The following is a 25992-nucleotide window of genomic DNA, read 5'->3' as shown; positions in this document are numbered from 1 at the left end:
CATTTGGCCCCATGCAGAGGCCAAATGATGGAAAAGCCTCCCCTTTGGGAGGAGCCCTTGTTCCTCATAGACTGAAGTATACAGGGCATCTGCTCTTCCACAAAAAAAAGCAAAAGAGCAAATGCATTCCCGGGACGCGGCAGAGTTGCATACTTTAAGCTGAGCCACCAGGTCTAGGTATCCTGGAAGAATCCCACAGTCTAAACATACCCTAATAGAATGATTCTTCTTCACAATCACCTTCCTTGGGAACTAGAGAAATGTCATTTATCTAATGATAGATGGGGCTTTTCCAGCAGCTGACACTAGAGAAAGAAGCTGCCTTCTCAAGGAGCAGGGAATATCCTCTGATTTCACCACTTCCATAGCAAGTTAAAAACACAGTCACTTAGCCTGGGTTTCCAATAGCCACAACAAAATACATGAATAGGACAGCAGAAGTAGCAATCGATCTCTATATCTATATCTTTGTAGAAGTGATCATTTGAAAGGAAATTATACCCTATTACATGATATACTAAAACCTCAGTAAACCTTACATGGCCAAATTAATAATGCAGCTCAGTAAAACAGGATATACATTTCTGAAAGAGAAAAAAAGTCTGAGAGCTACTATTTAGAAATCATTACAAACTTACCATAATCATCGCGGGATTGATCTGCAACAGATTAAATTGGTTCAAAATGTGCATTTTATCACTGGAAATTTGGTTAGAATTACAATTGGCTGATGGAATTGTTAACTTAATGAATCTCATGATTCACTCTTATTTAATGAGAAACACATTATAGTATATTTAATTTTTAATACTTATGTTATGTTATTTTATATTATTTCACTCTCCGCCCCACTATCTCTTGTACCAATAAGAAAAATAAACTTAATTCTTCACAGAAAAAAACAACAAATGGTCCGGTTGCACTTTATAGACTAACAAAACATGTAGATGTTATCATGAGCCACAAAAGCTCATGATACCATCCACATGTTTTGTTAGTCTATAAAGTGCAACCAGACCATTTGTTGTTTTTTTCTGTAACAGACTAACTCAGCTACCCCCTGAAGCTCTTAATTCTTTACAGTGCAGAATTACTCTTTTCATAAAATCTCCATCCAGGTTCATGCTATATTTGAAATATAACTGCTTTCAGACCAATCTTGTGCAAAGTTTAGGTGAAATCCACCTTTCATAAAAAACAGGACTATGCAGCACTTTAAAGACTAACAAGATGGTTTATTAGGTGTTGAGCTTTTGTGGGCCAGACCCACTTCCTCAGATCAAATAGTGGAAGAAAATTGTCACAACCATATATACTAAAGGATACAATTTAAAAAAAATGAACACATATGAAAAGGACAAATCAAATTTCAGAACAGAAGGAGGATGAGGGGGGAGGTAAATGTCTGTGAGCTAATGATATTAGACGTGATAATTGGGGAAGCTATCTTTATAATGGGTTAGATAATTAAAGCTTCTCAAACCCTACGTAACCAACACCCCCATCTATCTTCGAGATACTACTGACTTCCTAAGGAAACTACAAAACATCGATAACCACCCCGATAACACGTTGCTACTATGGATGTAGAACACCATACACCAACATTCCTCATGAAGACGGATTACAAGCTATTAGAAACACTATCCCAGAGGACACCACTGCCAATCTGATAGCAGACCTATGTAACTTTGTTCTCACCCACAATTATTTCCAGTCTGAGAACAACTTATACCTCCAGATCAGCGGCACAGGCATGGGTACACGCATGTCCCCACAGTATGCTAATATCTTTATGGCTGACCTAGAACAACGTTTCCTCAACTCCCGTCCCCTTTTACCCTTTCTCTACATCTTACGCTACATTTTACGCTACATCGATGACATCTTTATGATCTGGACGCATGGCCAAGAAACACTGGAGACATTCCTCAGAGATTTTAACAACCTACACCCCACCATCAGTCTCAGCCTGGACCATTCTACATGAGAGTTCCATTTTCTGGACACCACAGTACAAATCAGCAATGGAAAATTAGATACCACTCTGTACAGAAAACCCACTGACTCATACAGTTACCTACATGCTTCCAGCTCCCATCCAGAACACACCATACGATCCATCATCTAAAGCCCAGACCTTTGATACAACCGCATCTGCTCTAATCCCACTGACAGAGACCAGAAACTTCAGGATCTCTACCAAGCATTTATAAACCTCAATTACCCACCCGGAGAAATAAAAAACAAATTGAAAGAGCCAGACGAATACCCAGAAACCATCTCCTTCAAGACAGACCCAAGAAAACCAACAATAGAACACCACTTGTCATCACCTACAGCCCCCAACTTAAACCTAACACATTATCAATAAACTACAGCCTATACTGGAACAGGATACTAAACTCCAAGAGGCTCTGGGAGACAGACCCATAGTCTTCTATAGACAACCACCTAACCTCAAGATGATTCTTACCAACAACCACAGGACATACCACACTAATACCAACCCTGGTGCCTTCCCTTGCAACAAACCCCGTTGCCAGCTTTGTCCACATATTCACTTTGCTGATACCATTATTGGACCTAACCAAGTGAGTTATAAGATCAAGAACACATATTCCTGCTCATCCAGAAATATAATTTATGCTATCATTTGCTATGTACATTGGACAAACGTCTCAGACACTTCGCCAAAGGATCAATGCCCACAAAACAGATTATTAGACAGAATCACAAAGAAAAAACAGTTTCTTGCCATTTCAACCAGAAAGGACATTGGCTCAATGACTTGATTACCTGCATCCTGCTTCAAAGACCTTTTAAGACTACACTTGAAAGAGAATCCTCTGAACTGTCATTCATGCTTAAATTCGACACTTTATGCCTAAATTTGAACAAAGACTTTAATTATCTCACCCATTACAAAGATAGCTTCCCCAATTTTCACCTCTAATATCATTAGCTTACAGACATTTACCTCCCCCGCATCCCCTTCTGTTCTGAAATTTGATTTGTCCTTTTCATATGTGTTCATTTTTTTTAAATTGTATCCTTTGGTATATATAGTTGTTACAATTTTCTTCCACTATTTGACCTGAGGAAGTGGGTCTGGCCCACGAAAGCTCATCACCTAATAAACCATTTTGTTAGTCTTTAAAGTACTACATAGTCCTGTTTTTTGTTTCAGCTACACCAGACTAACACAGCTACATTTCTACCACCTTTCATAGTTATCTTCTTTCTGGAAACTAGCCAATTAGCCTGTCATAAGGTGGGATTTTCAGGTCTCTTCTCTACTTCAATCTTCTCTCCTGAGTCTCTCGTTCCATCTCTTTCTCCCCTCCTCCTACTGCCTCCCCCTCTTCCAGCTCTCCTCCACCTTCTGCCTCTCTCTCTGTCTCTCTCTTTCGCTTCTCCCCCTCCCACCTCTCCCTTTCTCTTCTGCTCCTCCTCCTTCCTCTCACTCTCTGTCTGCTCCGCCTCTCTCTTTCTCTTCTCCCCTCCTGCCTTTCACTCTCTCCACTCTCCTCTGTCTCCGTCGGGGATGCACGCTTGTCCAGGCCCCGCCCCCTGGGCGTGTAAATCACCACCCCACCACCCTTCACCTCCCATCATGGTGCTCGGCTGATTTCTGCACTGCTCAGCCGGGCCGCCATGGGATAGCAAGCGGACGTTTGGGGCCCACACTCCCCATGCAGCACGGGCCGCTCAAAGGGAATGGCCAGTGTTTCAGGCAGCAGCGCTGCACAGAGGTTACAGCCAGCATTTCAGCATTACAGAGTCACAGACATTGGGATACTAGGGTATGTCTACACTACCCTCCTAATTCGAACTAGGAGGGTAATGTAGGCATACCGCACTTGCTAATGAAGCCCGGGATTTGAATTTCCCAGGCTTCATTTGCATAAGCCCGGCGCCGCCATTTTTAAATCCCGGCTAGTTCGAACCCCGTGCCGCGCGGCTACACGCGGCACGGAGTAGCTAGTTCGGATTAGGAAGCCTAATCTGAACTAGCTGTACTCCTCGTGGAATGAGGAGTACAGCTAGTTCGGATTAGGAAACCTAATCCGAACTAGCTACTCCGTGCCACGTGTAGCCGCGCGGCACGGGGTTCGAACTAGCCGGGATTTAAAAATGGCGGTGCCCGGCTTATGCAAATGAAGCCCGGGAAATTCAAATCCCGGGCTTCATTTGCTAGTTCGAACTAGCGGGGTAGTGTAGACATACCCCTATATATATGACTGGCCAATTAGCCCATCATAAAACGGGATTTTCAGGTCTCTCCTCCACATCAGTCTTCTCTCCTGAGCCTCTGATCTCTTGCTCCGACTCTCTCTCTCTCTCCTCCACCTCCTGCCTCTCTCTCTGTCTCTCTCTTTCTCTTCTCCTCCCTCTTCTGCTTCTCACTCGGGGGACCACGGAGCCCAAATGGCCTTTTGGGCTCTGCACTCCCCGTGCTGCATGGGGAGTGCGGAGCCCAAATGGTCGCTTGCTCTACTTGCTTCCATGCGGCAGCCCAGCTGAGCGGTGCAAAAGTCAGCCAAGAGCCACAGCGGGAGGCAAAGGGGAGCGGGGAGGTGACGTTCACAGCCAGGGGGCGGGACCTGGAGCTGCTGTCACGCCGCACATCACCGCCCCGCCCTCCTTCCCCTCCCGCCGTGGCGCTTGGCTGACCTCTGCGCCACTCAGCCAGGCTGCCACGGGAGAGCAAACGGCCGTTTGGACCCCACACTCCCCATGCAGCACGGGCCGCCCAGAGGGAACAGCCAGCATTTCAGCAACAGCCTCACCCAGAGAGAACAGCCAGCATTTCAGGCAACAGCACCGCTCAGGGGGAACAGCCAGTATTTCAGCAACAGCCCCACCCAGAGAGAACAGCCAGCATTTCAGGCAACAGCGCCGCTCAGGGGGAACAGCCAGCATTTCAGCGTTACAGACTCTCAGATACTGGGCTACTATATATATGATACCCAAAATAATAAGAAAAAAAAATCCTGCAATCGAATCCTTCTATGTTCTAACTGTACTGACTTCACTAGAATTTCAATAATGATGAATTTCTCCAGTGCAGTAAAATGGACTAGACCTGCTCTTTTATCAGTAAATATATAGTACACACACTACCGTCAGATGTTGTATTTAATGTTGGCATGAAAAGACTACATATATTAATACTAACTTACCTCTTTCTCTCTTCATTTGGTCTGCAATGGAAAGATACAGTGTTAAATAAATACATGTATTTGCTCACTTATATAAATAATTATTCTCCCAGAAGATTCTGAAGAAGACTGAAGCAAAGTCTATGACTGGGAGCTAATGTCCCCAATATTTCACATTAGCACCCCATAAAATCCTGAATCAAACTTACCTTTAAGAAAGTTTTTGATATGCACACACTATGAGAAAGAAGAAGGCTACAATGTAGACGTAGCCTAAGAGTCCATTTGTTCAAGAAATCCTCCTAAACCATAAAAAATAGGACTACCAAATTTGGTATGCAGCCTCCTCGTATCCTAACTTAAACCAAGGCTAGGGTTTGGTTGTGCCCAGAAAACATGAAGTGCTCGGAATGAGATTATATTCCGTAGCATGGAAAAAGAGGTGGCAGAAAGAGAAGGAACATAAAAGGGAGGGGCACAAAGAGGAGGGATGTGATACTGAGAGTGGCCACTGAGGGCAGCTGGAGCACCAAGAGAGCTGTAAGCTGAGTTGGAGCTCTGCCAATTTGCCTCACTCCAAAGCTGATAAGTAGCTCTCCTGCCCCAAACCTGGAGCCTTCCTCCTCCAAGTGGAGAGCCTGCAGGATGTAGTAGGGCAGGGCCACTGGAAGCCAGAGAAAACCCCCAGATCCTTGCCTTCACCTCAACATCCTTGCAAGTTGCAGATGGGGCTGCTGGGGAGCAATCCTCAAGTCTTCTCCCTTCCAGACAGCCTGCTGGCTTTGTGGGTGAGGGGGTGTTGTTAGGGATGCAACTTCATGCACTGGGTGTTTATAAGTCTCTGTGTGGCAAACACTCAGATTGGACAACAGTGAATGGTGATCAATTGCTACCATTTGAAGGATAGTAAGTTTGATGGATCATTGGTCTGACTGAGTATGGCCATTCTTGTGTTTTTCATATTTTAGCAAAAAAGTTTTGTGTCAATAAGAACTCAGTAAAACCTGTATTTGATCCACATAATCAAATTAATTATTCATGTAGATATAAGCATTTCTGTTCTTTTCTTCGTGCCTACTACAATGTGGATTTTCAAGTGACTAATGTGTAGAACTGAAATGATAGAAATATAATTTTTTTCAATAAATCAAAGAGAAAATGAAAAAATCTGAATGCATCTGCTTAGTAATGAAGTCAAACTCACCAACCATATTCTGGAAATGTTCTGCAAAACATTAAATTTTATGAATAGACTTAGTCCATGTTAAAATACATAAATTATATTTTAAACATCTTGAATACCATAAATTAGCCACCTTCAGTGATATGCATATGCTGAAATATTTGGATTTAGTACTTTTATATCAGTAAATCTGACCAGCATTGTGATCTCTATGCTGCTCACAGTCAGCTTTTTCACTGTTTCTTTCAAGGAAAGTTGATGTCTTTCACATGAAGTGTAAGAGGTTACTGTTTTTACAGATTTGTGTAGAAGGAATCAACTTTTGTCCTTATTTTTGTGCCTATTTTTTTACTGGTGTAATTCATGTGTGGCAAACTATTTCAAACATGAGCAATTTTCTGAACAAGGGTATAGATTTTTCAATTCCATCATATGTTCCAAGTCCCTACTAGCATGAAGTCTGCATGAATCAGTACAAACTTAACATTGCTCTGCATAGTTTATCTGCAAAACAGCAACAGAGATATAGATAATTGCGTTATTATCCCCTCATCTATAAGAAATGTTTTTTGGGAACATAACTTGGGAGTTTGGTCTGACTCAAACCTATAAAATCTTGTCCACATACTATAAATGTATTTTAAATAATGTAGGAATTTTGCTGGAATAGGAGATAAAAACTTAGAAAACATGAAAAAAAATTAAGCTTATATGTAATTTAGATTTTTTTGTTTTATTTCAAAGAATGTAAATAGCATTGACTCTGACTCAACAAGATGACATATATGGTACTGCAAGACCGTTTTAATCACAGGTTGTTACTTGTATCAATTTGACTCAAAATACAAGATTTAAAACGAGTTTCAAACTCCCTGGTAATAAGCTGTCTAATGCACACTCATGTCTACCCCATATAAGACAGATATAACACAGGAGACGCAACTCTTTGGTCTCTCCCATCTCCAAAACAACTAATTAACTAGAATTTCAGTGCCATTATTGAACTCCTTCCACTCCTTTGTATGAGGGATGACCATTTGGAAAACTTCTGCTGCACAAGCTGTTGGGCTGCATCTTCACTGCAGGCTTCTTGTGCAATAACTGTTTTGCACAAGAGTTCTTGTGCAAAAGTTCATGCACAAGACAGCGTTCACACTGCCATGTGCGTCCACATAGCCTTGGAGTTTACCTTTTTGCCTGCCTGCAGGAAATGCCCACTTTTTGGCCCCATACAAAAGTTCCCTGTATCCCTCTATAGTCATGACTCCAGGCCCACAAGAGATACCAATTACTAGCATGAACACACCATGCTCCCACCAACATGGCAGGCTGACAAAAAAAATGAAGGATCGCCATCTGAACCTAAGGTAAAATTTTGTTAAGGACCCCTATATGACAGATTTTTCATTGATTCCAAGGCCAAAAGGAACTATTTTGATTATCTTGTCTTACAACCTGTAGACCACAGGCCAGAGAAATGACTCAAAATAATTCCAAGAGCAGAGATTTTAGAAAAAAATATCCACTCTTGATTTAGAAATTGACAGGGATGGAGAATGCACAGAATCCCTTGGTAAACTGTTCCAATGATTAATTACTCTCACCGTTGAAAATTAACTCTTTCTATAAATTTAATGAAACAAAAATAAGTTAACTTACTTTTGCTTTTTCCAAAAAAATGTTCGAAGGTCACAACAATAAACAGCACTAAACCGATTAAGAAACCTACTGAAAAACAGCATATGTTACTCTAACTAGTAATGTAGCCTTGAACACCAGAGGTATTTCTAGGTTTATAGCTTTGGACCTAAACAAGGGTAAAACATTTTTTCATTTTACTGTTGTCTCTGCACTTTGACAGAGAATAAAAGAAAATCCCTCTCTCTCAAAAAGTTTTTCCTGAAGAATGACAGAGTAACATCATCACATCACTCTGTGTCCCACCTGCCTCCTCCCTCCCTCCTTCCCCTTTCCCCAATGCTTGGCTGCCATGTGGGCCCAGAGAAGCCCCGAATGGTTCCCCTCCCCCAAACTCTGAGAGGGAGGACTGAAGCTGCAAGCCACGCAGCCCAGGAGCTGTGTGGCCTTTCCTTTCCCCTGTCCCCAGTGCTCTGAGTGGGGAAGGGGGCTGAAGCTGTGAACTGTGCAGCCTTTCCTCTCCCCTTTCTCCTGTGCTCTGGGGAGCCACCCCTCTAAGTTGATCCAGGGGAGTAAGAGCTGCACCCCTTCCCTGCACCCCAGTCCCTGACACACACCTCTAGGTTGGGGAAGAGCTAGGCTAGTCTTGCTTCAGCCCCCCTTCCTGGGGGCGAAAGCCAGGGTGGCCTTGAGCGGTGGGCAGGGGAGAAGAGTCAGGGCCAGTGTGGGGGGAAGGGGCTGGAGTGGACAAGAACTGGAGCGGCCTTGGAGCCAGGGGTAGGGGGGAAGAGCCGAGGTGGCCTTGGACCCTCTCTAGGGGAGAGAGGAAGGAGAGCCTTGGCCTAGTTCAATCCCCCAGTGGCTAGAAGGAGAAAGTCAGGATGGTTTCAGCCTGCTTGCCACTGGTAGCCATGGGGAGGAGAGAGCTGGGGCATGCCAGGGCTGCCATGCTTTGGCCTGGCCTTCTCCAACTTCACGGGAGAGAGCTAAGGCTGCCTACCCCTAGAATGAAGGTTGGCAAGCCTACCCAAGTAGGGGGTACCATCCCCTCGTATATTTTATGTGGAATAACAAAGGAGGCCTGCCTTCAGAGTCTCAGGCGATTACAGCAACATCCAAAATATAATGTCCTTACTTTTCTGTTGTTAATTTCTCTATTGGACTACACTGTGAATATTTACATTAAGATTATGAATGAGCTCAAGAGCCAGTCCCGGAATGTTTTTTTCCCCTTCAAACACCGACAAAATTGTCTCATACCGAGTTACTCCATAACAAAGGGAAGGCCATATTCTATCCTGACTGGCATAAGCTGAAACACCTTTGTATGAAACTGAAGAAATCCCTCTAAAATAGAAATGCCACCCCCACCCTGGAAAGGCAATCACATCTGAGAGGATTGCAGAGTCAGTTTCCCATCAGAAACACTACATGCTGTGGTGTGATGATACTTCAAGCCCTTCATCTGTTGGATGCTCTTGAAATCTTTGGGAAATATGATGGGAGATGGGGTGTTGAACAGGTCACAGTCAGGTGTTAAGAATCTTGAAGGATAATCTCCTAATTAGTTAGGGACAAATTATTTGGGCATAGGGATGAAAATAAGATTCAGAATGTAAATATTTGTGCTGGATAGATGGTAGAATGAAGCCCCAAAACCCAAATAAAAAGGGCAGTAACATTTGGTAAGAGGTCAAATTTCTTGGACATAAAATTACATACCAAGGCGTCCATCAGTTGATTCTGTGTTGACAATGGCACAGGTAACCTCCGGAGTATCACATGGCACAGCAATGGAGCTTGCAACTGTGAAATGATTATTTTCCTCCTGCATTTCTTTTGTGTCGGCCAGTGAGTTTAGGCTTTCTCCTTTGTGATTTCTCCAGGAGAATCTGGGCTTTGGATACCACCCTGTCCACTTACATTCATATCCACAAATCTTCTGCTGATGCACTTGCAAAGACGTTTCATTCCCTACCCCAATAAGAAAGGTAGAATTATAACATGAACTCATGTCTGACAATGCAGAGACATACTCAGAAAGCATTCAGTGTAAAAAAGATTTATGGGGCATCTGCACCTTTGTTCACTATTTCTCTTCATAGCAGAGTGTATGTTTTGGTAAATTTGATTTAAGAAAAAAATAGTGGAAAAAATAGTTTGGAGCAGGGGATTGGCCTAGATGACCTCCTAACCTTCCAGACCCAATCTTCTACGATTCTCCTCCAGCACTGTTTCTGTTTTCAGAAACACATCTGATCTGATCTGCCTGAACAAGCTGAATGGTCAAGTGTTACTTTCATTAACACATGTATAACTTCAGATAAGTTAATGGGGGCTTAATGGTAGGCAGAATTTGCCCTGAATGTTTTCATTGAGCTGAATGTGTGCCACTGGGAATAATTCAGCAAAAGGTCACATGTAGGACTTACTTTGTGTCACGAGTGGATATAATTGCCAGCTTCTGCTCATAGATGAATACATTATGATAACAGGATAGCAGGAAAACAGAATTTATGGAATTGCCACAGAACTCTATTTGCAAAAAAAATTGACTCTAATCCTCTGTACATGTCTGTAAATTATGCTAAGGTGACAGAATCTTCTATCAGTTCTAAACCTCTCCTGAAGCCTTCTCCTTCCAAGTGCCTCAAGACTAGCATATCTCAATTATCTTCTTATTACGAATTTATAATTCATACACTATGAGGAAACTACAATTGCATCATAACTCATTTGCTATTCTAAGTCTTTGATTTTGTGAATTTGCTTTTGTATCTTTTATATATCATCCAGAGCCATCAGTAAGTAGACAAGTGAGTTCCAGTTTGCAGATTCAGAAAACATGTTACCTGCATGGAGAAAAACACTTGTAAATCAGCTAGATTCCAGTAGGGAAGAGATGGAAAGAGAGTGGGGAAAGCGGGGGTAACAGCACAGGTGGATGGAATCGGGGCTCTTCCTTTGCTGGTTGCTCTTCTGTTTGTATTGATCTGCCTGTCCAAACATATCATGTGTCTGTATTGACTGAAACTGATGACCAAACTTGGTTCTTTTCAGGACTAGTGTACACTAGCCCAGAGATTTCAGTAGTGCCCTGGAATCTTTTAGTGTTGGCAGTGCTTTGTCCATCTTCAAAGAAAATGAAATATTATACATGAAGGGGAGTTCTTCAATGGGGTCTTGAACTTCCACAGGAATCTCCAAAGACTGAAGCCATGAGGAACACTGTATAGAAACGTCATCGCAAAACCACTGGCAGCTGACATGGCCACAACAGACATGCAGACCTTGCTACCAGTTGATCTTTCTCAAGAAGGAAGTGGGACTCATCCTTGGAGTCCTCTTGCAGAATGATGAGTAATTTGATCAAATCATCCCAGTTCAAATAATCGCAACCAGATACTAGAACCTGACAATGTGCTAATGTTGATGTAATTCTGCAGTTGAAGAAATGTATCAACAAGGACCAATTTAAAAATCTCTTTCTTTAGGAGGAACTTTTGTATTCCTTCACAGTATCTTTTATTTGCTGTCACTACCAGGGAGCTTTGTGTGGGGTGCTGATAAAACTCTTCATAGTACTGTGATGGAACTTGGTACTTGCACTGCATATACTTTTGACACTGGCTTAAGAGATAATGGCATTTGCCAAAAGACCTGTATAGGTTGAACAATTGCCTCAACTATAGGAAAAGCATCTGTCCCTGTCATAGCAGAGTGTAAAATGCCTATAAGTCTCTGGGGATTTTCCATGACAAGCTCTATATATATCCCTAAGGACATAGTCACACTTTTCAGGAGTTCCTGGAAGGGGTTAGGATAATCCAGAACTGTAGAAGATAACCCTAATACCAGAGACTTATCTTGTAAAGAAGACAAAAGGAGGCATAACAAATTATATTAAAAGGCAATAACAATAACTACTCATTATAGTAGCACATTCACAGATAGAATGAGCTGACAGCATGCTCCCACTGTCATCCCTGCACAGTAAAAGAGAACTAAGAAATGGGTGGGTTGGCTCTACTTCCCTCCTTAGATACAGTCATTCCATAAACATTTTTTATAGACAGCAAAAGAAAAATAGCTGATTATGGCTCATGAAAATTTCCTCATATAAGGATGGCATAAGTCAAACATTGCTCTAGAACTTCCTTTTCAGGTAAAAAAGTATTTTATAAAAATATCTTAAAATTGATCAGAAGTCTATAAAAAAGAAAGATTGGCTTATGGTCAAAGCTTCCATTGGACTGAGGGTGCAGATGTTCTGGGCTCAATTCTTGGTTTCGCCACAGAGTGCAACCTAAAGCAAGTCACTAATTTCGCTGTTCTTTAGTTCCCTTTCTATAAAATGTGAATTAGAACACTTCCTTTCTTTCACCTTTCACTAAATGTGTCTTAGCTATATGATTATAAACTTTTGGGGGCAGAGACTGTCCCAATAAAAAATAACAATGTAGACTTATTGGGTAAAATTTTCAAAAGCATTTCAGTCCCACTTTCAAAGGTAATATATGCACTTCTGAGCTTAGGGCTGGTCTGCCCTTAAAACAGTGGATTGGTGCAACTAGTCTGATGCAGCTTTCTTCTTAGAATGCTAAGAAACTCTGGTAACATGAATAATGTTTTTTAAAGGCTTATAAAAATAGAATTAATTGCATTCTAACATTCCTTCAATGTTTGATAAATTGAAGAACTGGCATTTCAAAGGAAAATAAATGGGAGAGTGATTATTATTGGAATATTTCACAACAGCAGTCTGAAATCATTTCTGAAATAAGGAAACAGATCTCACAGTGAGATGCATTGTACTAAGTAATAGCTTCCCAACTGAAGAAGTGGAACATACGGACGTTTCAGATAAGAGGTATGCTTAGTCCAGTATCATGTCTTTCAATAGTGGCTGGTGCCAAGGAAATGAACAAAACTGGGTAATTTATCAGCATCCCCTATCATCCAGCTTCTAGCAGTGATCAAAGCCAGGTGTCCCAGAGTCAATGAACAGTACAGGTAAACATGAAGTGATCCATTTCCTGTCACTCATTCCCAACTTCTGGAAAATCTATTGTTTAGGAGTTTGTAAACAGTAATAGGCAAAGCAATAGGAAATGTGCTGTAGAGAAAGGATGAGCCCACACTGACTCTTTAGGATATAAAACAATAGTTTTGCTTTGTTAAATCTGGTCTCTCCAAGTCTAGATATTTCTTACCACCAAATACAACTTCAATGATGATCTCTCTGTGAAAAATGTTGGATGTGGCAGAACATATGTATTTTCCTGTATCTTCCACCTGAATATTGTTCAATTTCAGAGAAATATTTCCTTTCCCAAATTCTTTTCCTTTAAAAACTTCTGCCTTTTTTTCATACTCCTTCCTGAGCCATTCTCTGCTATTGCTTCCATTTGGAGATAAATAACCCATTGGGCATTTGTCATCCTCTGGATAAGAATTAATCAGGGGGCTGCTTTCATCATAGAGGTAGAAATAGATTGTCTTATCCTCCCCAGATTCAACTTTCCTCCATTGCAGTTCCATGCTAGGGGGCACATGTTTTGTAATCAGCCGGCAGGGAAGAATGATATTTTCTCCAATTACAGCAGTAATCGTCTCATGTTCAGCCTCCACATCAAAGAAATCTGAAAAATGTGCAGGGGGTTATATCTGCACCAGCAGCACTCACTGACTTATATTAATTTGTAAGAGAGAATAGAAAAGAGCATAGACCTAATTATCCTCTTATTTATACTGCTTTTACAATAGTGTAAATCCATTACATTCAGGGACTTCACTCCTAATGTACACACAGAAAAGTGAAAGGAGAAGCAGAGCTATGTCATCTTTCACATCTATGAAGAGGATCTCAAGAATGTTATTTGAAAAGAAGCGCTGAGTTGTATAGTTCTTCTGATTCACTGTGCTGCACCCTGACCCTGTCTACACAGTGGGGTAATGCTACACAGTGGGGTAATCACAGGAGTGTGATTACTACGAACATCAACATGTTGAGCATTAACTGGTCTGCCTAGACCTTGCTGATGAACCCTAACAGTTCCCTATTGAGCTTTCCTGTATTATTATTTCAAAGGGAACCCTTAGTGAGCACCAGCTGGGTGTCTACATTGACTAATTAATGTGGAACCTGTTAATGTGCTTTAGAATTCACACTCCAGTCATGTGTGTTGGTGTACCACATAGTCAAGCATGTTGGCCACAAAGCAAGTGTGTTTAGTTCTATATTGTAAGTCAGACAGGAATGGTTGCTTTGGCACTACTGCATCTCTTACCTGAAATTGCAATAACATTTTCACGGTGCTTCTTCAGCAAGGGATTTATTACAGTGCATGAGATAATGTCTGAAGCAATATCTGCTACCCTGAGAGTACTGTCGATTTCATACAGCTCTGTCACTGATTTCTGGATTCTTGTTTCAGCCATAGTACTTATATTTTGTCCTGTGCTGTCAGTCCAAAGTACTTCAGGGAGTGGGTACCACCCATGGGATGTACACCTCAGAGTGGTTGAATTATTCTGCTGCTGTTCTATAATTAGGCGAGGTGTAGATCCAAAACCTAGAGTGAAAACCAGTTTCAGATGTTAAACAGACTGATGAACTAGCTTACACACCAAACAAAAGAGGTAGCTGTGTTAGTCTGTTTCTGCAAAAATAATGAAGGGTCCTTTATTTTTACCCACACAAAAAGTGCAACTTATGAATGAGCACCATTATCATTGCAGTCTCCATGTCCTATTGAATCTACACCGAACTGCAATCTAGTATTTCCAGGTATCATAAATTTATAGAGTTTTTCCACCTCAAGAAATCACCAAATACTTCACTATGGGGATGGCAGCAGGTCAGTAGGAAAAAGGCAATCCACTTTTGTGCTTCCTGTATTTGGGACACATTCGGGGCCCTCATAGGACCCAAAGTAAGTCAGAGCAACCTTAGGGCTATTCTGACTTAGGGTATGTCTACACTACCCCGCTAGTTCGAACTAGTGGGGTAATGTATGCATACCGCACTTGCTAATGAAGCCCGGGATTTGAATTTCATAAGCGGGGAGCCGCCATTTTTAAATCCCCGCTGCTTCGAACCCCGTGCAGCGCGGCTACACGGGGCTCGAACTAGGTAGTTCGGACTAGGTTCCTAGTCCGAACTACCGTTACTCCTCGTGAAACGAGATGTACCGGTAGTTCAGAATAGGCACCCTAGTCCGAACTACCTAGTTCGAGCCCCGTGTAGCCGCGCTGCACGGGGTTCGAAGCAGCGGGGATTTAAAAATGGCGGCTCCCCGCTTATGCTAATGAAGCCCGGGAAATTCAAATCCCGGGCTTCATTAGCAAGTGCGGTATGCATACATTACCCTCCTAGTTCCAACTAGGAGGGTAGTGTAGACATACCCTTATACTTACCATGGTCCCTTGTTAGCCCTTGGAAGCAGAGCATAGCTAAAGTACAGTGCACCAGCCATACCCCTATCAGCCTGTTCTCTCATTCCAACAACCATGACAAGCTCTTTACACCATGTTCAGAAGCAATGCTCTCAAATCAGTAGTCCCAACCTTTTGGGGCTGCCGGGCACCCGAGGGCAGGGCAGCTCACATGCCGGGCACCCAGGGGTGGGGCCACACATGCGCCCGGGGGTGGGGCTGCACACGCGCCTGGGGGAACAGCCACCCATATGCTGTGTGCCCGGAGCTGGCGCCACCCATACGCCGCGTGCCCGGGGCTGGAACAGCCCATGTCCTGTGAGCCCGGGGGCAGGACCGCCACTGCCCATGCGCTGCGTGCCTAGATCTGGAGCCTGCGCCACGTGCCCAGGAACCGACAGCACCCATGCACCGCGCACCCGATGGCAGGGCCAGCCCCGATCACTCGGCGGGCACACAGAAATGGCCCGGGGGGTGTCATGGTGCCCGCGGGCACCACGTTGGGGACCACTGTCTTAAATCATCTCTACACTTCTCTGTAAAAGGGGTAACATCAGTATTTTATTTCCATGTAAAAGAGCCTTTGGCATAACTGAAAACCAGGTGCAGTGTGTACAAACCCTGGAGGACAGTGACCTCATAGTTCCTCAGGCCAGGTCTACACTAGACCCAGCAGCTCAGCTTAAGGTTCAACTCCATCTATGTAGAATATGTAGCTGGAGTCAGCTTATCTTTAGCTGAGTTTGGCGGCGTTCCCACAGTGGGAGGCTGACAGGAGCAAGCATTCCCGTTGGCTTCCCTTCCTCCTCACCAAAGGAGGAGTACCGGAGGCCAGTGGGGGTGCCCTCTGAATTTGATTTAGTGAGCCTTAACTATACTTGCTAAATTGAACTCTGGAAGATCGATTGCACAAGCATCAAACTTCCTTTTAGTGTAGATAAGACCTCAGGACTCTAACGTACTGCCTGGATGCATACGTGTGCACTTGGGAGGTAATGGCCCAGCCTTGCCACTGAAATTTATTCATTTTTTGTGGTTGTGTAAAGTAGCACACATAACTCAGGCAAATGCCACCATTAAAAAGTCTGAGAAAAATGTACATAATGTATGTATGTTGTGTGCATATACTACGTATAATTTGAATATACTAAGTGAGCTGGACACCAAACTGTAGAAGAATCCATGACTCCAAGATCAGCACTACTCCCCACTTCCTTCCCAGACCATCAGTTCCTCTGCCCACCTTTCACGTGGGTGTTTGTCCATAAAAGATTCTATTTCTCCTTCCCCTTGTTGAACCCTCCCTGGTGAGAGGGAAGGTTAAATGGAAATACAGCTGGTCACTCACAGTGCAATGCAATAGGGAATCAGAGTCACTGTGATAAGTGCAGCATTGTTTACTGCCAGCAGCACTTCTGTACGAACATCTTCATGCTTACCTGCAACAGTCACCTCAGCAATGGCTTCTTGATAGACATCGTCACCTGTCACTGCACACACGTACCGCCCTTTGTCTTCTGCTTCCACTGGAAATAGTCTCACCTTAACGACTCCATTCTTATACCATCCTTTGGGAGCGATACTCCTGTGCTCATCCCAAACCCTAACCAGTTCACTCCCATTTGATGTGCTATTGTAAAAATATAATGTCATATTTTTGTTCCTTTCCCACTTATACCAATGTACTTGAAAGTTAGTGGGGATCTTGCCTATGAGGTGGCAGGACAACATCAGACCTTGCCCAATCAAGGGAACTTCAGGATCAGAATGTACAGTGACAGTAAAACCATCTGCAAGAAAGAAAATAAATCACGATCGTGGATTTTCTTCAAAAGTTTGACACTCATGTAGAGAGAACCAAAATAAACTAGTAAATTAAAACACTCCCCATCTTACCTAATGGTCCCCTTCAGAATGGAGAGCGTTTGAGATCCTGGCTGCCAGTGCAGCTATGTACAGATTTGAGCAAGAGGTGGTGCAGACTGAATTTTTCAAGTCTACGTGCAGGATGAATAGTCCCTCCCGATATTCTAGGCACAGCAGGAGCTTGTACCACCACTGACAGTATTACAATGTTTAGCGCTCACCAGCTTGAGGAGGAGGACAACAAAGCAAGTGCTAGACTTGGCAGAATTCAATTTTTTAAATAATTTTGATAGATAATTGACATGTTTATTTTTAATCATTTTCTTCTATTTTTATTGAAATGTTCAGAGTTTTGCAGACTTGTAGATTTGATTTTTTAAAATTTGTATTCATTTAAATTTTCACAGTTGCAGAAAATTATAGAGGAGCACTTGTGGGTGGTTCACACCATTATATAATGAGAGTCGATTCTGGGATTCAAAAAGTTAAAGCTTATAAGCATTAAAACACATTCTGTCAACAGCTTATATCAAAAGTTTAGCTTGAAATCAAACCCTAATTTCTTACTTTCCATCTCTGAATATTTAGCAGAAAAGGATATATTTTTCATCAGTCAGTACGGTGATAGCAACATTTACTGATAAAAATCTCAGCCTAGTTATTGTCCTGTTCTTCCTATTTGGGCATCTCTAAAAAGTAGCATGGAGAACATCCTGAGAGCAGGAAAAACATTTGTACCTGGTCACTATCCTATGAAATGTAAGAGAGAGAGAGAGAGAGAGAAAGAGAGAGCATGTATGCGTGCAAGAATTTTTCTGTTACTTTGGCTCACTACCAATCAGTTAAAGCGACAAGGAGTCCTAAAGCACCTTATAGACTAACAGTTGTATTGGAGCATAAGCTTTCGTGGGCAAAAACCCATTTCGTCAGATGCATGTCCTGCATGTCATGCATCTGACGAAGTGGGTCTTTGCCCACAAAAGCTTATGCTCCAATACATCTGTTAGTCTATAAGGTGCTACAGGATTCCTTGTCACTTTTGCAGATCCAGACTAACATGGCTACCCCTCTGATACTTGATACCAATCAGTTGTCTCTGTAAGCTCCCCCTGTAGAGTAAATGTCCCTTTAAGAAGTATCTACATATAATTGTGCTTTCATCCTGAAATATGATCTTCTGTACTTTTCCATAGATTGAGGAGGGTGACTAATGGGAATGTTAGCATTGTGTTCAGACAGGGAGTGTGTATGGTTGCTCCCTCTGCTTAATGAAGAGGGTCACTGAGACTTCATACACACCTGAGATCTTGTAAAAACAATCAGGGAGACCCCACAACACAATGATCACTGCCATTATAGCTCCCAAATTTTGTTTGGGTTTTCCTTTTCAGAATACATCATGGTTTCTTGACACGGATTACATGGTAGCAATGGATATATTTATTTTCTGAACAGTAGTTAGGATAAAATGGTGTTCTTACCCAAAAGCCATTTCCCAATTATATAAAAAAATGGAAGGGTGACGAGAAGGGTGATTGATTTGATCCACATAGTCATCATAAAGTACTTGTAATATCATCCATCCAACTCTCTGCCAATGGAAATACAAAACACAAAATCTAGCATGAAGTATACACACAAGTAGAGCTGGTCAGAAATTCTTCTGCAGGGGGGCTGCATCACAAAATGTTCATTTGACAAAACCAAAATATTTCAACAGAACACTTTGCTGGTTTCAGCGGAGTCTGGCCCTCCAGGATCCATAGCTCCAGGAATCACACAGATGGTCCAGCACCTTGGACCCAGTCTTTTAGGATTTGCATCAGAAGACTCCTCAAACTTTGGAGGATCCCCCCACCCTCCCAATTCAGCCCAGAAAAGCTCCAGGAATTGAGAACAGCCAGCTGTTTCTCATGTTGAGAAAAATGAATTGAAACCATTTTATTTTTCAGGAAAAAAAAGATTTTTAATAATTTCCTATATGTGAGAAATTTCAAACTTTCCAGCTTTTTCAAAATTTCAGAATTTATAATAGAATGGAAATGGTGAGTTTTGCTAGCTGTATACAAAATTAATTGTATATGGTCACTTCTACTTTCCTGAACAGCAAAACACTATGCAAAAATTATCTTCTGTGATAACAGATTGAGAAAAGAGAAGATAATGCATTTGACATTTAGTTAACCTGGCAAACTTTCACCTAACAGGAGCTGTATGAATCAAGAGGAGCCCAGACTTTAAATGACAAAGTCAGTACCATTCAGTGAATCATCTGGACTATATGAAATGGCTAATTGTCCCAGCCACATTTCTAATACAAAATTATTCTAATGAGAAAGTAAAAACCAAATTGGAAGTAATCTGATCCTTTGTGAAACTGACATGAGATTCCACAAGTAGTCTCTCTAGATATTGGTTGGGAGATTTACGCTTCTTTTACTATTTCTGCTTATAAAATCTTATAAAAGAATTTAGTCTCCATTGATCTCAAACTGACCTTTTTGATGGTGGGTATTCTATCCCTGCTCTGCCTCAAAACCTTGCCCATTCTCTGCCTCTCTCCCACCGATGCTCTGTACCCTCCCCGGAAGTGTGTCCAGTCACCACTCACTCCTTTCTACCCCCACCCCGAGCCCCTCACACCTACCACTCCTTTCTGTCCCCTCCTCCATTAAGGGTGAGTGATGGGGGAGAAGCATAGCGGAGTAATTGGTAGGGATCTGGGGAGAGACGTAGAGCAGGGGCAGAAAGAGGAACAGCTTGGGTGGGGCCATGGAGGACAGGACACAGTGTGGGCAGCACCATAGTCTATAGTTTAAGTACTAACACACACACACACACTCCTATTTTTTTGCCATTGATGTGTGAGCCCTGGAGCATCCATAGTATTACCACTTCAATGGGAACTTTTCACAAACATAAAAATCATTGGAAAAAATTCTAATTGAAACTCACCTTGTAGTTTCTTGTAAATGTGCTGTATGTTGCCTAGAAATGCTGATTCAGTTGCTGCTCAGATGACATCCATGCCTCTTGTACAAAACCCTATTTTAAAACAGAGAGTGTGGTAGAAGTAAGCAGTGACAGTCCCCAGGACTGAAAAAGTCCCTGTAGTAACCATTGATGTACAGCAACTCCAGTATTTATCATCCCAACAGGATTTATAAACTAAAATATCAGTCACTTACTTGTACAAAGTCCAGCACTGCTAGAACAGGAATGTAACAGTCCGTTCACCTGAGAATCTTGCAGGATTTCTGTAGACAAGCCTTGGTTTAAAAAAATGTAATAAGACATTAGGGTTAATACACTGACCATGACAAGACCATACAACAGTGTAGATCTGATTCATGTCACATCCAGTGGTCCCCATCTCGATGCCTGCAGGCGCCATGGTGCCCATTGGGGTATTTATGTGCACCAGCTGAATGATTTGGGGGGTGCATGGGCGGCCCCTGCCCCAGGCACGTGGCTCATGCACAGTGCCGGCCCTGGGCATGTGGCACAAGGGCAGGCCCGCCCCCGGACACACGGTGGGTGAGCGACCCTGCCCCCAGGCACCCGGCAGCCCCAAAAGGTTGGGGACCACTGCAGTAGATGTTACTCCTTCCCACTGCGATACAGTAGCCAGTTGTGTTATCTAGCTGGGCACCTTCGACCTTCCTGTTTCCAGTTACCCACAGTAAGCAAAGCTCTTTTGTGCAACACCCACAGCGCTGCTATTAGTGAAACGTAAAAGGGCCGAATGGAGACGTTCATTTCTCCCCCACCCTGCGCCTCCAGGCCAGCAGAGTTATCAGCCCCTCCCTCGCATCACCCAATGCTGGACTGAGGCAACGTCCCCTCCCCTCATAACCCCGAGGGCTGGGCAGAGTTGCCAGACCCTTCCCTCCTGTCACCTCAGTGCAGGGCTAACACCCGCCCCTCCCTCATCACCTCCAGGGCTGGGCTGAGACACCAGCCCCTCCCCTGACCAACTGCCATTTCCCAACTGCCATGGAACCATGCAGTGTCTTTGGGCTGGTTCCACCCACTGCTGTGCTCTGGGTCCCACAGGCTGCTTTTCAATGCAAACTTCATTGTTAACTCTGTGGGATATGGATATTATAGCTATCTCGTGGCAAAGCCCTTGCACAAGCCCCTCACCTTGTGACCCCCGCTTCAGCCACAAATCACCCAGAGACCCTCTCTCATGCAATCACTCACGTCTTTTTATTGCCGGTGCCCACTTCCCACCACCTTCCATTGGCAGAGCTTTTTCCAAGAGCTAAGTTAGCTAGCCCCTCTAGCTGACTGCAGAGCACACTCTCTGGCTCCTTTCCCTTCCATTTCCTGGGGTATGTCTACACTGCATTCCTCTTTTGAGAGAGGAATGAAAATGTAGACATATGAAATTGCAAATGAAGTGGGGATTTAAATATTTTATGAGGAGTAAGGATTATTTTGGAAGAAGGGTTTTCTCTTGAAATATCCATGTCTTAATAGCATTTTTTATTTTGAAATAGCGCCTGTCTGCAATTATGCAAATGAAACACGGGATATTTAAATCCCCGCTTCATCTGTAATTTCGGATGTCTACATTTGCATTCCTCTTTGAAAAGAGGAATGCAGTTTAGACATACCCCTGGATTCCTCATTTACCCCTCTAGCTAATGAGGCCACAGATGTTTCCCATTAGCCCCCTCAGGCATGGGCCTGCTCAGTTGGCCTCAATTGCTTTGATAACAAAAGGAGGGTAATTTTGGTTACAACTTTCCTCCCTAGGAAAAAAAAATAGTGAAGTGCCTCTGCTTCCCCTTTGCATTACTGAGTTACGTGCACATCTGCAACCTCCTCCTTGTTATACTCAGTTACTCTGTAATTCCGAGCAACCAAGTATGCTTTATCAAGTATATCTTTCTGTTTTGTTAATAGAATCATCCTTTTTAAGGCAATGATTTTATTCTTCTGTCCTAGAAAGAAGCAGAAGATCTGTCTGAGTGCATATCTCCCTAGCCTGAGTGGTCAGCTATTAAAGACACAGTTTGTTTTCTTTTTGTTTCTTTTTTCAAGGTCTTTTGTGGCAGAAAAGCTTAGGGTACCCCATGTGGAAGGAACTCCAAGTGCTTTCTTCCTGGGTTCAAGAAGAAAGGGGTGTTTCAGTTGGTGGTGTCAGCTACCACCTCTAAAAATGTAATTCTGGGGAGTTTTTGTAAGCAGAGCCTATAGAGGCAAGGTATTTAAGGTCTCTTCTGGGCCCCAATTTTCTTCACTCAGAGTGCCAGAGTGGGGAACAGCCCTGACAGAAAGCTAATGGCATACTGCGGTGCATTAGTAGAAGCATTGCCAGCAGATCTAAACAAGTGATGGTTCCCTTTTTGTGGAGGGGGGGTGGGAGTTCTCACTGGTAAGGCTACATGTGGAATATTGCATTCAGTTCTGGATCCTTCATTACAGAAAGGATGTGGATACACTGGAGAAAGCCCAATGTAGGGCGACCAAAATTATTAGGAAGCTGAAACACAAGACCTATGAGAAGAGGCTGAGGGATTTGGCCTTATTTAGTCTGCAGAAGAGAAGAGTGAAGGGGGATTTGATAGCAGCTTTCAACTACCTAAAAGGGGTTCCAAGAGAATGGAGAGAGGCTGTTCTCAGGCTATGTCTTCATTACAGGGGTTTTCCAGGATACCAGAGGTATCCCAGTAAAACTCCATAGTGTCCAGGGAACACATCTGTTCTTCTGTTTGCTTATGTTTTTATTTTTGTTTTTTTGCAGAAGAGCAGACACACTCCTTAGGAAAACCTGTCTTCTTCCTCCCACAAGGAAAGAAGGGCTTTTCTAAAAGAGGATGCTTTTCCAAAATTTGGTCCAGTGTAGATGGGCCAAATTTCAGAAAAGCCTCTTCCAAAAAAACCATTGCAAAAAGGTACACAAATTGTGGAATGCAATTTACATATCTTTTCTTGATAGACCCTTGTACTGTAGACATAGCCTCAGTAGTGACAGGTGGCAGAATGAGGTGCATAAGTCTTCAGTTACAGTGGGGGAGTTCTAGGTTGGATATTAGAAAAAAACTATTTCCCTAGAAGAGTGGTGAAGCACTGGAATGGGTTACCTAGGGAGGTGGTGGAATCTCCTAGGGTTTATAAGTCACAGCTTGACAAAGCCCTTGCTGAGATGATTTAATTGGGCTTGGTCCTGCTTTTAGCAGGGGGTTGGACTCAATGACCTTCCAGACTTAGGACTCTGTGATTCAATGATTTCTGGGTAATTTGTTCCAATTATTAGCTGCCCTCACTATTAAAAACGTGCAGCTTATATCCATTCTGAATTTGTCCAGCTTAAATACTAGGCAATAGATTTCATGATTTATTAATACTAAATTAAAGACCCATCATGTAGGTGCTTGAAGACTGTGATCAAGTGACCTCTTTCCAACTACTGCCCTCTATGCCACTCATCAGGCGGTATGCTAGGTTATGGAAAGATATTTATGCAATAACAATTATTGCAGTTGGAATACATAGTAATGTCCTGCTTGGTAACTGGGGTGCTATGCAAGAAGAACATTTATCCTGTGCTCTAACAACCTGACATTTTGATTTCCAAGATAAGTTTAATATGTTCATTTTGAGCTGGGTTTTTTGGGAGTGGCTCATGCATCAGTCACAGGACTATTAACTGAACTTTGATTGCAAATCTTTGTTGTCAATGACCCATGAAACAGTAAAAGACCAACTTGAGGGTCAGAGACCACACAGAGTTTTCAGTGCTGCTCCTTATTTGTAGACGGAACACATTTTCTCCGGAGTCACTGAGAAACAGAAAATTAGTCATTTCTCAGCGTTTCAGTCAGTATTTCATACAAGGACTTTATGACAGGACTTGACAATACATAAAGATTTCAGGTCTCAAGATATTATCTTGTCATTAAAATGTATTATGGGAAGAAGGCTGAATAGGTAGAGAAGTTAAGGTAATGTTAGACATACGCTTCAGCTGACCATTTCATTCCTTGTTCTGCAAGTTACCATGATTCTCAATTCCCATCAATTATACAGCAGACTTGTGCTCCCAGAGACAGCAAGTAGTTACCTGTTGTCAGGAGAGCTGACAGCTTCTGTGGCCCCTGGGCCAGATGTGGGGGAGGGAGGGGAGGAAAGGGGAAGGATCTCCAGCAGAAGGGATGGGGCCAGAGGCAGCCTGCCCTGCCCTCAGTGCTCCCTGGACCACGGTGTGCTCTTCCTAGGCCTCAGAACCATGCGGGATGTGTGGAGTGGTGCCCTCACTTCCCCAGGCAGCCCTAAGACTCTCCTGGAACATTCAGTGCAGTGCTGTGGTGGCAAGTTATAGGGGAACAAACCGTTTCATACAAAAGTGTCTGCTTTCTTAGAAAACTTCTGATTTTTTACCACAACACTGAACATGTGAAAATTGAACATTTCCGTCCAAAACCCAAAGATTTCCCAGTTTGTGGCTGAAAATGTTTAGCCTTCAGCAATTTTAGACCAAAATATTTTTCAGAATTTTGGATTTGTCAAATAATCACGTTTTTCTGCTAAAACATTCACTAGATTTTTTTTTCTGCTGAGGGAAAAAAACAAATATGACTTGCTGAGAGCCATTCTCTTTCAGGGTGTGTGATAGACAGGAAGAGTGCTGGCCAGCACCAAAGATGTGTTTAGACTACGGCGAGTTTTTTTTTTAAGTGGCCTTTTTTTAAAAAATTTAATCTGAATCTAGACTGTCATTGTGTTCTTTTGAAATTAAATTGAAAGAACATGGAGGTTTTTTTGAAATCTGTAAACCTACTTTTACTAAGAAGAAAGTCTTTCTTTGAAAGAGCCCTTTCAAAAGAAAGGTATTCTTGAACACAAACTGGACTTTTTGAAAAGAAAGTGTCCAGATTGCCTCGGTGCTCTCTTTCGAAAAAGTGGATCACTTTTTTAAAACTCTTGTGGCTGTCTAGACAATCTCTTTGGTACCCTGAGTTACTAAAGGGTTAAACTCAGGTAACCTGGGGGGTTGGCAGAAAGCCAAGAAAGCCAATGGTAAAGATGGCTGAAATGTAAATTGAATATAGATACCAGGCTGCTGTTTCTTTGTGTGAGTTCTAAGTTAAGAGTTGGAGGAAGCAAAATGCAGTACTCTTACAGAATTACCATACCTACAAGGAATATTGGGCATCGGAATGGACTCATGAGTAGGGAAAGACAGAATCAGGGTAATTGTCTCTCTTTGGTTAAACTTCTCTGTGTGAAATCCATTGCCTCCTTCCTCTCTCCACTATACCTAAACTATGCTAGAGATATAATTTTTGTGTGTGTTTTAATCTGTTCTTTTTTCAGTTGCTCTGTAACATATCTTTTTGTTCTGTTAATAAAATCACCTTTTAAAGCGATGTTTTGATTCTTGTGTCCTGAAAAGTAACAGGAAGTCCTTCTGTGTGCCTGGCCTGAGAGGTCACATCAGAGACACAGTTTGTTTTCTGTGTTTGTTTCTTTTTTCAAGCTGCCTTTTGGTAAAACAGCTTGGGGTACCCTCTGGGAATACGTTCAAGTGTTTCTTTCTGTTTTTTAGGGTTTTTCTTAATTCACTTGATGGTGGCACCCTATCTCCCAGGGCCAGTGAAACTCTGACTTTGGGGAGTTTTTGTAAGCAGAGGCTATAGAGGTAAGGTATTTAAATCTTTTGGGGCACATCTACACAGCAGGGCAAAAGTT

General features: G+C 42.6%; 1 protein-coding gene and 1 long non-coding RNA gene across 2 annotated transcripts in view; both read right to left on the bottom strand.

Annotated features, from left to right (window-relative positions):
* The window catches only part of LOC112547760 (uncharacterized), a 91710-nt gene extending 77153 nt beyond the window's left edge, over positions 1-14557 (bottom strand). The window contains exons 1-7 of the mRNA XM_075914279.1: positions 14277-14557; positions 13200-13628; positions 9709-9960; positions 8008-8076; positions 6370-6390; positions 5187-5207; positions 639-659 (exon numbers count right to left, since the gene is read on the bottom strand). Coding sequence (XP_075770394.1) covers positions 639-659; positions 5187-5207; positions 6370-6390; positions 8008-8076; positions 9709-9960; positions 13200-13628; positions 14277-14427 — 964 coding nt within the window. The 5' untranslated portion in view covers positions 14428-14557. The remainder of the gene's footprint in view (positions 1-638; positions 660-5186; positions 5208-6369; positions 6391-8007; positions 8077-9708; positions 9961-13199; positions 13629-14276) is intronic.
* Positions 14558-16886: 2329 nt separating this feature from the next.
* LOC142823425 (uncharacterized) lies at positions 16887-21132 on the bottom strand. The gene is made up of 5 exons (XR_012898636.1): positions 20942-21132; positions 20478-20558; positions 20245-20334; positions 18771-18880; positions 16887-17213 (listed from the first exon to the last, which is right to left on the bottom strand). It is a non-coding gene; the product is annotated as an uncharacterized LOC142823425 (long non-coding RNA).
* Between the last annotated feature and the right edge of the window lie 4860 nt (positions 21133-25992).

This window comes from Pelodiscus sinensis, chromosome 33 (assembly GCF_049634645.1).
Source record: "Pelodiscus sinensis isolate JC-2024 chromosome 33, ASM4963464v1, whole genome shotgun sequence".
Taxonomy (NCBI): Eukaryota; Metazoa; Chordata; order Testudines; family Trionychidae; genus Pelodiscus; species Pelodiscus sinensis.
Note: the sequence above shows the minus strand (reverse complement) of the source record. Positions and strands in the feature narration are given on the sequence as shown.